The 12,002-nt window shown below is 42.7% G+C and overlaps 1 protein-coding gene across 5 annotated transcripts in view; it reads right to left on the bottom strand.

Moving 5' to 3' along the window:
* The window catches only part of TBCK (TBC1 domain containing kinase), a 479,395-nt gene that overhangs the window by 200,060 nt on the left and 267,333 nt on the right, over positions 1–12,002 (bottom strand). For all 5 annotated transcript variants that reach the window (XM_029596823.1, XM_029596818.1, XM_029596827.1 and 2 more), the window contains one exon: positions 8,222–8,397. In XM_029596823.1, the coding sequence (XP_029452683.1) occupies positions 8,222–8,397 (176 nt within the window). The remainder of the gene's footprint in view (positions 1–8,221; positions 8,398–12,002) is intronic.

Raw genomic sequence — 12,002 nt, 5'->3', positions numbered from 1 at the left:
ACGAAAAAATGAAAAGGAAAAGCAACCGCCGGCCCTGTGAGCCCGAGCAGGACAGGATCCATATTTGCCTCCTGGCGGACCACCACCGGAGGGGCATCAATCCGCAGCTCCTGGAGAATGGCCGGGATAAGCGGCGACAGCTCCTCCCTAAGGAACAAACGCACCACCTTGGGGTCATCCCCATCGACGGCCTGTGCTCTTTTCCCCGTAGCGAGCTGCGCGGAGCCATCGGACGCTGCCTTCCCGGCTCCCGGCAGGGGTTCCTCAGAGGCCTCCGTGTCCGCCTCGGCAGATTCTTCGGACTCCGAGCCCTGCGGCACCCCTCGCGGAATCCGCTTGCTCCGGCCCGCGGCCTGGGCGACCTTCGCCGTCCTCCTGGCCGGCTTTTTCTTCGGCGGGGACCGGTGGACCCGAGCGCGCGAGGCGTCCCCCCGACTGCGCTTGCTTCGCCTATATCGGAGCACCTTGCGCAGCAAAGCGCTAAATCCTCTGAGAGCTCGCCCGAATCCGAAGAATCGATTTCCGAAGTCCCCTGGGACCGGGGCCCCTCCGAGGGGGCCTCCCCCGCCGCACCCCACTGCGGGGAGAGCTCAGGGGGCAAAACCGAGGCCTCCACCGTTTCGCGTGAGACTACCCGGCCGGTGGACAAAATGGCCGCCACTCCCGCGGAAACCGGGAAAGAACCAGGAGGCCTGTCAGGGGCCCCTCCCCCCTGCGACGGCGATCGTGCCACCCGGGAACGGGTCCCCCGAGGTGCCCCCGATGATCCCTCGTCTCCCGGGACACAGGCCGAGCAAAGGCCGTCCCGGGAGAGACGCGCGCGCGCCGAGCCGCAGGCCCTGCACTGCGAGCCGCGCGGCATCGAGAAAATCGCGGGAAAACAAAGGACGCGCCGAAAAACACTGAGGGGCGCTGAAGAAAAAGAAAAAAATCACCGCGGCGAAATCGGCGACCTCCCCCCTGCCGACGACGCCCCCCCCCGAGCGGGACGGGACGGAGCGCAACGCCAGGCAACGGAGAGCAGACAGAAACAAAAGTCAAACACTTTTTTTTTTTTTTTTTTTTACAGAAAACGCTGTCCCTGGTACTGAAAAAGCCCTCTGTCCTGCAGGGGTGAGTGAACCGGGCTCCCCGGTGTCACCCCTGACGCTGCTACTAGTCCAGCCGGGTCCTCAACCCTAGCAGCGGCCTCCACCTGGGGAGGGTAGTCCCCTCAGGACCTCTCAACTCCCCAGGGAGGCAGGGCAACCGGGACTAAAATTAACCAAATTAAACAAAAAACCCAATTTACAGAAAAAAACCAAATAGGCCTAATAGAAAATAAAACCCAAAAAGCGAACCTGACTAACAACCAGAATCAGGCCCGACAGGGCTGTGACCGGACCTGCACCACCTACTGGAGACAGAGTAAGACTGAGGGGCTGTGACTGGCACAGGGGCATATATGCTCCGCCCACAAGTTTTAGTCTGTCTCCATCTACTGGTGCGGAGTCACAACCCAGGTGTCCTGGACTGATCCTGGTACGTACAGGGAACAGGTGTATAAACTATGCAGATCCCTCTATTAAAAAAAAGTGCATGCACTTTCAGGATGTTGATGCAAGATCTTTTATGAACTATTAGGCTCCCGTTGCAGTGTTTATAAAATACAGATATAGCTTTAGGCGCACCTGCTCATATGTGTTTTTGTTGAACTATGCACACAACTGAAAAATGCCCTCATAAAATACTCAAGAAGTATATTCCCTTCTTCCTTAATAAATATGAAGCGTGCATATGTACAAACCAGAAACCTTCGCAAATCCTCCATAACTCCCTTTTGAGGCAAATAAAATGATAGAATGTCTGATGACTGTTTGGAAGGGAAGCACCAGTCTTTGTGGGTTCACACAAATAAAAATGGTTGAGCAGATGATGTAGTGGACCAGACCCAGAAACAAGAGTTGCATTCTTGAAGCTGGACAGAGAACAGAACATTTAGTTCCCCGTCTCCCCTCTGACTTCACACTGCAAATTCCAAATCTTCAACCCCCCCTTTTCTCACACTGAAAATTGCCTCTCACAAACTCATTTCTTGGGATAAAGGAATGTCTCACTCAAAAGGTGTTTTTGACAAACAAAACTTTTATTTCTGGAGTGTCGACAGTCAGAGTTGAGCAAAATTAAAATTCACTGATTATATCAAGGTTCACAGCATGATACTGTATCAACATCATCAATAAAACACTCTTCCTTCAAATTTTCACTTGACTAGCACAGCACAAAAAATACCTTCCATTCTTTCTCAATTCAGAAGAGATTCAGTATTCACATCTATTCACAGATTTCTTCTCATAGGCCATAAGTATAGTTCACCTACTTCTTAGGATTTCCACAAGGCTATTGGGGGTCCATATTTCTCCTAGATTGACACCAAATTCCAATTAGGAGCCCAGCAAAGATTCACTGGCCTCCCACTGCTTGGCCTGGCTGAACTGAATATACCAGTTGCCCTCCAAGGAAATGTGAAGCTCTCTATTCAACTCTCAGAATTCTGCAGCAGGAACCAAAGAAAAACCTGTTTCTCACTCTGAACACCACTATATATTGTCCCTAAGGAAACTTCCTCTTGGGGGTCTACCTCATAACTCCCTTCAATAAATAAACCAAAGCTCCTTAATAAAACTCAGCACCATACCCCACAAGTAGAGATTATAAGATCCTTGAACTTTTCCGAATGACCATTTCTAATGTCATACCTCTAACATGGTGTGTATAACCATCACTCCCAAAGCAGATAAAGTCTTTGAACTATCTAGCTCTTACTGGCCCATTTGATTTAATTTTTTTTTTTTTTTATTTCTATTCCACCTTTTGTGACTGGTCAGTCTGTTCCAAGTGTGAACATTTACTGCTGTTTCCCTACTTAATCCAGATGTGAAACTATCTGAGAAATTTAAAGCAAAATATTGCCCTGTTGGTTTCTGAAGAACAGGCATTCTTTGTCAAGGATAGGTAAGTTGTTAATATCCATAGGGCAATTATAAGGTTAAAGCATCAAAGAACATGAATCTGTGCTCTCTGCTAGTAAGTTTTCCATTTATCTCTCTTCCCTCCTCAGAGTAGGTTCCATTTAAGACTTCTCGCTGTCATCTATTTAATAATCATTTTCTGATCCATTCCACCACCTTGGGACTCACTCTCAGGCTTCTCATTTTATTCATAGCCTTCTATGCAGGACAGTATCAAAAGTTTTGCTGAAATCCAAATTAATCATATCAAATTCTCTTCCTTGATCTAATTCTCTAGTTACCCAAATGTCAAGTAGGATTTGAAAGGATGTTGCTCTGGGAAAACCATGTCTCAGATAATGCAACCCATTGCATTGCAGATAGTTCACCATCTTTTCTTTCAGAAGAGTCTCCATTAGTTTTCCCAACATCAAGGTAAGGCTAACCAGCCTGTAGTTTCCAGGGTCCTCCCTGCTACCACGTTTTGTGACAAGGGATCACAACTGCCCTTCTTCAATCTTGTGTTCCATTCTTTCAACAGACCCACCAGTACTTCTCTGAGCGCCTTCACTATCCTGGGATGTATATCTCATTCTGCCTCATGGCCTTGTCCACCTCATGTTTTGCTAATTCTAATCAAACACTCTCTTCCGAAAATCCCACTCCCATCCATGCTTTTACCAATAAGCAATGGACCCTTCCCCAAGGTCTTCATCAGTGAACACAGAGTGAAGTGTTTGCTTAATATTTTTGCTTTTTCTTCATCTTTCTCCACACAATGAACTTGTCTCCTTTCATTCTTACACCACTACCTCTGGTCTTCCTCTTTTCTATGATATATCTGAAAAATGTTTTTGTCACCTTTCTTCCGCTCAAGCTTTTGCCATCCTCATTACTTATCTCATCTCTTTCAGCTTCACCAGATATTCTTATCTGTGAGCCTCTTTTTGTGTTCCTTTGTACTGCTATAAATTGCATCAGTAGCATGGGCTCTTCTTAGTGTTTGGATAATTGCCAGGTTCTTGTGGCCGGGTTTGGCCTCTGCTGAAAACAGGATGCTGGGCTTGATGGATCCTTGGGCTGACCCAGCATGGCAATTTCTTATGTTCTTGAATGCTAATCTTTTTGCCTTTATTTTTTCAACCATCTCTTTAGAGAATCATATTGGTTTCCCTTTCCTCTTCCTTTTATTCACTTTTCTTACATAAAGATTTGTTGCCTTTGTTTTAGTTCATTTTAATTTAGCCCACTTTTGTATCAATTCTCCCATCTCCTCCAGTCTTCTAGCTCCTTCTCAAGTTACTTCCCCATTTTAACAAAGTCTTTATTTCTGAAATCCATGACTTTGATCTTCATGTGACTTCTCTCCATCTTAGCCTCTATATCAAACCATATTGTTTGATGATCACTGGCACTCAGATGAGCATCTAACTGGACACTATCTCCATTTGTGAGCACAAGTCCAATATCACTTCTCCCCTCATGGGTTCCATCATCATTTGTCTAAGCAGAACCCCTTGAAAGGCATCCATAACCTCCCTACTCCTTAAAGATTCCGCAGCAGGGATACTTCAATTCACATCTTTCAATGACAAATTGTAACTCAGGAATAGGGAGTGGAAGGATTGTTCAAACCACATAAACCTTCTAGAGAACTATTAGTGACAGCTGAAGTTCTATACATTATTAGGTGACATTTTTGTCTATTCATCTTAATTTTTATTTGGTGTATATTCATGTTTATTGTGCAAAAGTCTATGCTTGTTTCTTTAAAATACAATAGAAATTAAACACATAAACAAATTGGGAAAACTCCCAGGTAGTTGCAAATGAAGGGTGCATGGCACCGTAGCCCAATAGAGCTTGGTTTTAATTGAGCTGGAAGCCAAAAGGAGCAGAAGGGAATTGCAAGACTACAAAAAAAATGCAAAAAACATCAGGTTCTCTCTGAAAGACTTTAAACAAGTTACAAACAGTCACCCAGGCGCACAGGACAATTTGATAGGTTTATATAATCAGGCCAGGTGTTATGGCTGAGAATTAGTGGGCACTGCCCACTCCACCTTTTCAGATTCTAAATATATATATTTATATAGGCAGAAAGAACTGTGGGGAGAAAAGGTGAGCAAGAACTGGGCCAGCTGGCCAGAAGAAGAGAGGGAAGGACCAGGTCTTCTGCCGATTCCAGATTCTTAATCCTATTATCCCTCACCCCACCTAATGATTTCCAGTCCCCTTCAACTATCCCACATTTATACTTAGATCTTATTTGAACATAAGAACATGCCATACTGGGTCAGACCAAGGGTCCATCAAGCCCAGCATCCTGTTTCCAACAGTGGCCAATCCAGGCCATAAGAACCTGGAAAGTACCCCAAAACTTTGTCTATTCCATGTTACCATTGCTAGTAATAGCAGTGGCTATTTTCTAAGTCAACTTAATTGATAACAGGTAATGGACTTCTCCTCCAAGAACTTATCCAATCCTTTTTTAAACACAGCTATACTAACTGCACTAACCACATCCTCTGGCAACTAATTCCAGAGTTTAATTGTGCGTTGAGTAAAAAAGAACTTTCTCTGATTAGTTTTAAATGTGCCACATGCTAACTTCATGGAGTGCCCCCTAGTCTTTCTATTATCCAAAAGCATAAATAACCGATTCACATCTACCCGTTCTAGACCTCTCATGATTTTAAAGACCTCTATCATATCCCCCCTCAGCCGTCTCTTCTCCAAGCTGAAAAGTCCTAACCTCTTTAGTCTTTCCTCATAGGGGAGCTGTTCCATTCCCCTTATCATTTTGGTAGCCCTTCTCTGTACCTTCTCCATCGCAATTATATCTTTTTTGAGATGCGGCGATCAGAATTGTACACAGTATTCAAGGTGCGGTCTCACCATGGAGCGATACAGAGGCATTATGACATTTTCCATTTTATTCACTATTCCCTTTCTAATAATTCCCAACATTCTGTTTGCGTTTTTGACTGCCGCAGCACACTGAACCGACAATTTCAATGTGTTATCCACTATGACACCTAGATCTCTTTCTTGGGTTGTAGCACCTAATATGGAACCTAACATTGTGTAACTATAGCATGGGTTATTTTTCCCTATATGCATCACCTTGCACTTATCCACAATAAATTTCATCTGCCATTTTGATGCCCAATTTTCCAGTCTCATAAGGTCTTCCTGCAATTTATCACTTTATCTCTTCCCTACCCTCCACTCTGGCTGGCAGGGGAGCAGCAGTGCTTGCTGTATTTCGCAGCTTTATGTGGCCTCCGCTATCGTGCATACACACTGTTTTGGTCTCGGTATGACCTGTGTGGTGCCCCGAAGATATCATGCTATTCTTGTGGGTCCTGCTGGCACTGCATGGCTCATGCTGCATGTGAGAGTGGAACCACACAGATGTGCAATACAGGAGGCTAATAAAAGGACAGAAGCAGAATGTAGATAGGAAGGGGAATGAGGACCTGTATGGAGATCAAGATAGAAAGAAGAAAAGAGGACTGGCGATAGACTTGGTAGGGATTGTGAGGTAGAAAACTGACAGGTTTGGTCTGGGGACTGAACTGTGTTTGGGAGGAGGGGAGGGACAGTAGACTGGGAACCGGAGCCAGTAGGAGAGAACCAAAGAACATGGTCATGCCTAACTGGATGTCTTCCTATAGAGTTCAGGCTGCAGCCAGGCCTGTTTATATTTTAAATGTAAAACAATGAAGTTTACCCACCAACTACCTAGTTAGTAATTAATGTAGTTCACTTTCTACGACAAAACTTAGTGAGGAGCCTGCTTTATTCTGTGAGACCTGTAGCTTATGAATGCTCCTAGATGGAAATCCTAAACCCAGACAAATCTAAAGGAGATGACAGCAAGAACCACCCTACAGCAATTTAGATGTTTCTGAATGCATAAAAAACAAGTTACTGTAAGTACGTGTACAGTCAGTGACAGCAGAGCTTTTTGTAAATATGATATTTATCCATTTCATCTGGTGTCTGTCATAAAGGAATGAGGTGGAAAACACACTGTGTGTACCTGAGTGAATGACAGATGCCCCCCCTTCAAAAAAAAAAGATTACTGGTTATAAAATACAGACCATATTTTTGTGTTCAAAATTCACTTAGGCAGTAAAATACCTATAAATAGTATACATTTTTATGACCTACTTAGTTTAGAAAAGTATCATGCAGGAATGCTTTTTAATTTTACAGAAGGAATGATTTATGGATTAAAAAAGGTTACCAATAAAAAGAAGTGATATATGCTGCACACTATTCTATGACCTATCACATTAAATTAATTGAAAGTTATTATTTCCACATGGAGCACTGGCCTCTGGATATGTAAAAATCTCTTTTCACTATGATAAACCAGTCGCAAGACATCATGACAAGCTTAGAAGTAATATATGTATTATATAAATATTTCCCCCTTCTTTTTATATTCAGTTTTAAATTTAGGACCCAGTATTCATTGTTGCCCAGATAAGTAACATAGCTGAATACACCTTATCCAGCTAAATTACAAGGGATAAGCAGCAGCACAGCTAAGCTGCTGAATATCAGTGTATATCTCGTTACTTAGCTGGATAAATTATATCCGGCTAAGTTAGGCCAGCTCTAAGGCTGATCTACCTTATCCGATTCACTTAATCGGATGAGAGTGAATATAGCTACTTATCCGGTTAAATTAACTGGATAAGTAGCATCACCCTGATCTGCCTACTGCCTGCCCACAAATTTACCGCTAAAAAATAGCCAGATAAGTGATTTATCTGGTTAATAGCCACGGAATATAACCTGATATTCAGGGGCCTGCTAGATAACTGGATAGCCCTACTTATCCAGCTATTGAGCGCCAAATGTGCTTTGAATATAAGGCTTCCAACCGTTATCAGACAGTGCTGAACAGATCCATCTAGCTAGCTCAGTATTCATGGGAGTTCCTGCACTCTGCCACTTATTACCTACAATAAGGAATTCTTATTACTGGAAAAAAAACATTAATGATGCTCTCATACTAAGATAACACAAAGCTAAATGGCTGTATAATAAATGTTTCACGCAAGGAAAAAAACATGTAATGGCTACAGGATTTTAAAAGCTACCTAAAAAGAAGAGAAAATATGGCAAAATGGTAGAGGCAGGAATTCATGTAAAAGCTACAGTAGGTTATAATGTGGAGATAGCACGAGAAACACTACAGAAATGTACTTACCAGGTCAGTCTTGGATGTATCCCGATAATCAGATGAAATAAGAGAAGATGCCCTGCTCCCGCCATTACTGTCAGGACCTTGCTTTGGTGGCTGAGCATGCTGCCTATATGTAGCACTCTTTGGGGTCCAACAGAACAGGTTGATAGATTCATGGACACATCGCTCAATGTCAATCTCTGGGCAAAAAATATGAAAACTAAATCAAGATTATTTCACAGATTACTTCTATTTTTTTATTTATTTATTTATTTATTTCAAGCATTTATATGCCACCAACCAATTGTGCTAAGCAGCTCACAATAAAAAGATGCATAAAAATAAAACAATCGAAGACAGAAATTATACATTTATTTTGTTATACAAAATACAAATTAAAGCCCTATTCAATATCTATCTATCTATTTATCTATCTATATATATATATATATTTAAATTGTGTCCAAGAAAAAGTATTTTGTTATATAGTGTTCACAATGTACCCATTGCTGTCAAGGAAAGATATGCTAGAACAGAGATACAATAAATTGCCAAGCTAATGGAAAGAGTTGTTAACTCACAACTCATGGACTATCTTGAAAATCATGCAATCCTCCATGCATCTCAATTTGGTTTCCGGAAACACTTCAATACTGAATCGCTACTCCTCTCCCTATCCGACCACCCCCTCAGAGGTATGGGCCAAGGCCACAGCTACCTCCTTGCCCTCCTCGATATTTTGGCAGCGTTTGACACTATTAGCCACCAGCACCTACTGACATGCCTAGAAAGCATCGGCATCTCAGGCCTTGCTCTGGCCTGGTTCAAATCCTACCTCTCAAACAGAAAATTCTCCGTTCCAATTGGTAATTCCAGATCCGCCCCACAGCCCTTACAACAAGGAGTCCCCCAAGGTTCATCACTCTCCTCCACCCTCTTCAACGTCTACCTCACCCCCCTCTGCCAACTCCTCTCTGACCTCAAACATAAGTTCTTTCTCTACGCTGATGATGTCCAGATCATCATCCCTATACACAACTCCATTTCTGACGCCCTAGAGCACTGGGAAAACTGCCTCGCAACCATCAACTCTCTGCTCACCAACCTCCATCTTGCCCTCAATACTAACAAAACGGAACTCCTGCTTATCTCCCCCCACTCTTCCCCCTCACCCCTACTGTCTAACACTCCCAAACCTAACCCCCTCTCAGCGCAACCATTTGTGAAGGATCTCGGAGTTCTCCTCGATCACTAATTAAGCATGAAGAACTATGTTAACTCTTTACTCAAAACGGGCTTCTTCAAACTCAACGTACTCAAAAAACTTAGGCCTCTCTTACACACCCAAGACTTCCGTACAGTAATTCAAGCCACCATCTCTTCCAAACTTGATTACTGTAATGCTCTCCTCCTAGGGCTCCCATACTCCGTGATAAAACCACTGCAAATGTTACAAAACACCACAGCAAGACTCATCGCAAATTCCCGCAAACACGATCACATCACTCCCATCCTCAGAGACCTACACTGGCTCCCCATCCCCTCCCGCATTCACTACAAAACCTTGACCATAGTGCATAAAGCCATTCATGCCCACAACTCCAAATGGTTAGACCTTCCCTTCTATTCTTCCCAGTCCAACCGCCCGACCAGAACTGCCAACAAAGGTACCCTTTTTGTGTCCTCACTGAAAATAGCCCACCTCTCATTTGCACATGATCATTCCCTCTCGATTGCTGGTCCCGCTCTATGGAACACCCTGCCACCCAACCTGCGCCTCGAACCTTATATAAGCAAATTCAAAAAGAAATTAAAACTTTACTATTCAAACAAGCCTATCCAGAATAGACTTTATCACATGGTGTTTACCACATGGCGTTTTATGCTTTCCTCATATTGAGGTACCAGTTGTTTTATTAATCTTTTCTTAATAAGTGCTCCTTGTTACCCCCTCCCAGTTCATCTTTTTCCCTGTTATCATGTAATTTCCAAGCTTAAATTGTTTAATGTAAACCAATATGATGTCCACAACTAATACCTTCGGTGTCATTTGGGCGCAACTGTACACATTTGAGCGTCATGGGAAGGCCCCAAACATAAAACGCATACATCATGCGGGTCCGTAATGGACATAGTCCTTGGATATTCGGGGCACTTCATGAAACCAGATGCCATTTTATTCTGAAAAATAAACCGGGCGTGCGGTCGGTGGACTTCGGGCACCGGTGAGAGTGCAGTCGGATACCGATCGCAAACAAGCAGGTAAAACTTACTGACACTAACGACTGTCGATGTTTGACGAGGGGGAACCCCTGATAGGGTAATTTTTTAGAAAAAGTTTTGAAAAGTTCTGTGAGGAAAATTGTGAGGAAAATCTCACAGGGCTCTTGATAACCACGAGGCAACTGCTGTGCAGAAAAAAAGAGACTGAGGGGAAACCCCTACTGGATGCACGGTTGATGGCATGCTGGGCATGCTCAGTGTGCCAGTCAAAGTTCTAGAAACTTTGACAAGTGTTCCATGATTGGGCTCCATCCTGATGATGTCACCCATATGTGAGGACTACCATCCTGCTTGTCCTAGGAGAAATTGGATAATTTCTCCTAGGACAAGCAGGATAATTGAAGAACTCAAACAAGAACTATAGTTGACATCAAAAGGTTACTGTTTGATGGATCATAAGAGCAAATATGGTGCTATTTAGGAGTGTTTGGGAAATGTTATAGCATACCTTCTGTAACGATGTATTATATAAAAACAGGGAATGCTGTTGACTATTTTTGTATCTTTTGGCAAGAGAAGCATTATTTTCTCTCTACTGTCTTGGAATTTTGTGTCATGTATGAACTGATACTTTATATAAAAGCAGATATGACTGTATCTGACTTGTTAAATACAAAGTTTTAATAAAAAAATTATATTGCCTAAAAGACCTATAATTAAATATTTGAATGACAAGACATTTGAGTGGTTGGTATAAGATTTTAACACAGTTTCACCACTGCTAAATAAGTTTTGGAAAGCTCATTATTTCTATGATGGTCTCATAAGGTAAGTTTTGTGGATTTCTTGGATATACTTTATGATTGTTTACCACTGAAGGTTTGGGTTTAATATTTACTACTGTTAGGTTTTAGACCTGAACATGGTACATAATTGGTAATGATGTTCTTAGCAGATGATGTCTTTTGCTACTTTGATGCTGGTCGGTGAGTATTTTTGACCTTGCTGGATTTTTCCAGCATGTTTGATCTAGTAGACCACTAGTTACTCTTGGAGAAATGAGAGCAGGTGGGTGTAAGTGAGTAGGTGTTAGCCTGGATTGCTTCATTTTTGGAAGGAAGGACACAGGTAGTGCCGGTGTTGGGGGCATTCTCATAACCAATGATCTTACAGACAGGTTCCTCAGAGATCCTGCCTTTTACCCTCTTAATATTTTTATGCAACCTACAGCTGATATTTTTGGGAGCTGGATGTCATTGCATATTTTTATGTAGATGACATCCAGTTTCTGGTACCTGTTGATTTAAGCATAGCTGCAACTGTTGATCTGATTATTAACTATTTGACAATGATCTTTTGTTGGATGAATGCTAGTGAACTGGTTTTGAATAAGGCTAAACCCCAAATTCTTGGAATAGGGAATTTATTTGATGGCTTGGAGAGACAGATGGTACAGCCTGTATTGGATGCCTGCATTATAGAGATTTTGTATAGCGTTAAACGTTTGAGCATTATTTTAGATTCAGGTACTCTTTGGTGCCATATGTTTCTTAGGTGGCTCAGCATGCTTACTTAAGAGTAA

Source organism: Rhinatrema bivittatum, chromosome 1 (genome assembly GCF_901001135.1).
Source record: "Rhinatrema bivittatum chromosome 1, aRhiBiv1.1, whole genome shotgun sequence".
NCBI classification, from domain to species: domain Eukaryota; kingdom Metazoa; phylum Chordata; class Amphibia; order Gymnophiona; family Rhinatrematidae; genus Rhinatrema; species Rhinatrema bivittatum.
This window is presented reverse-complemented; position numbering and strand designations above follow the sequence as displayed.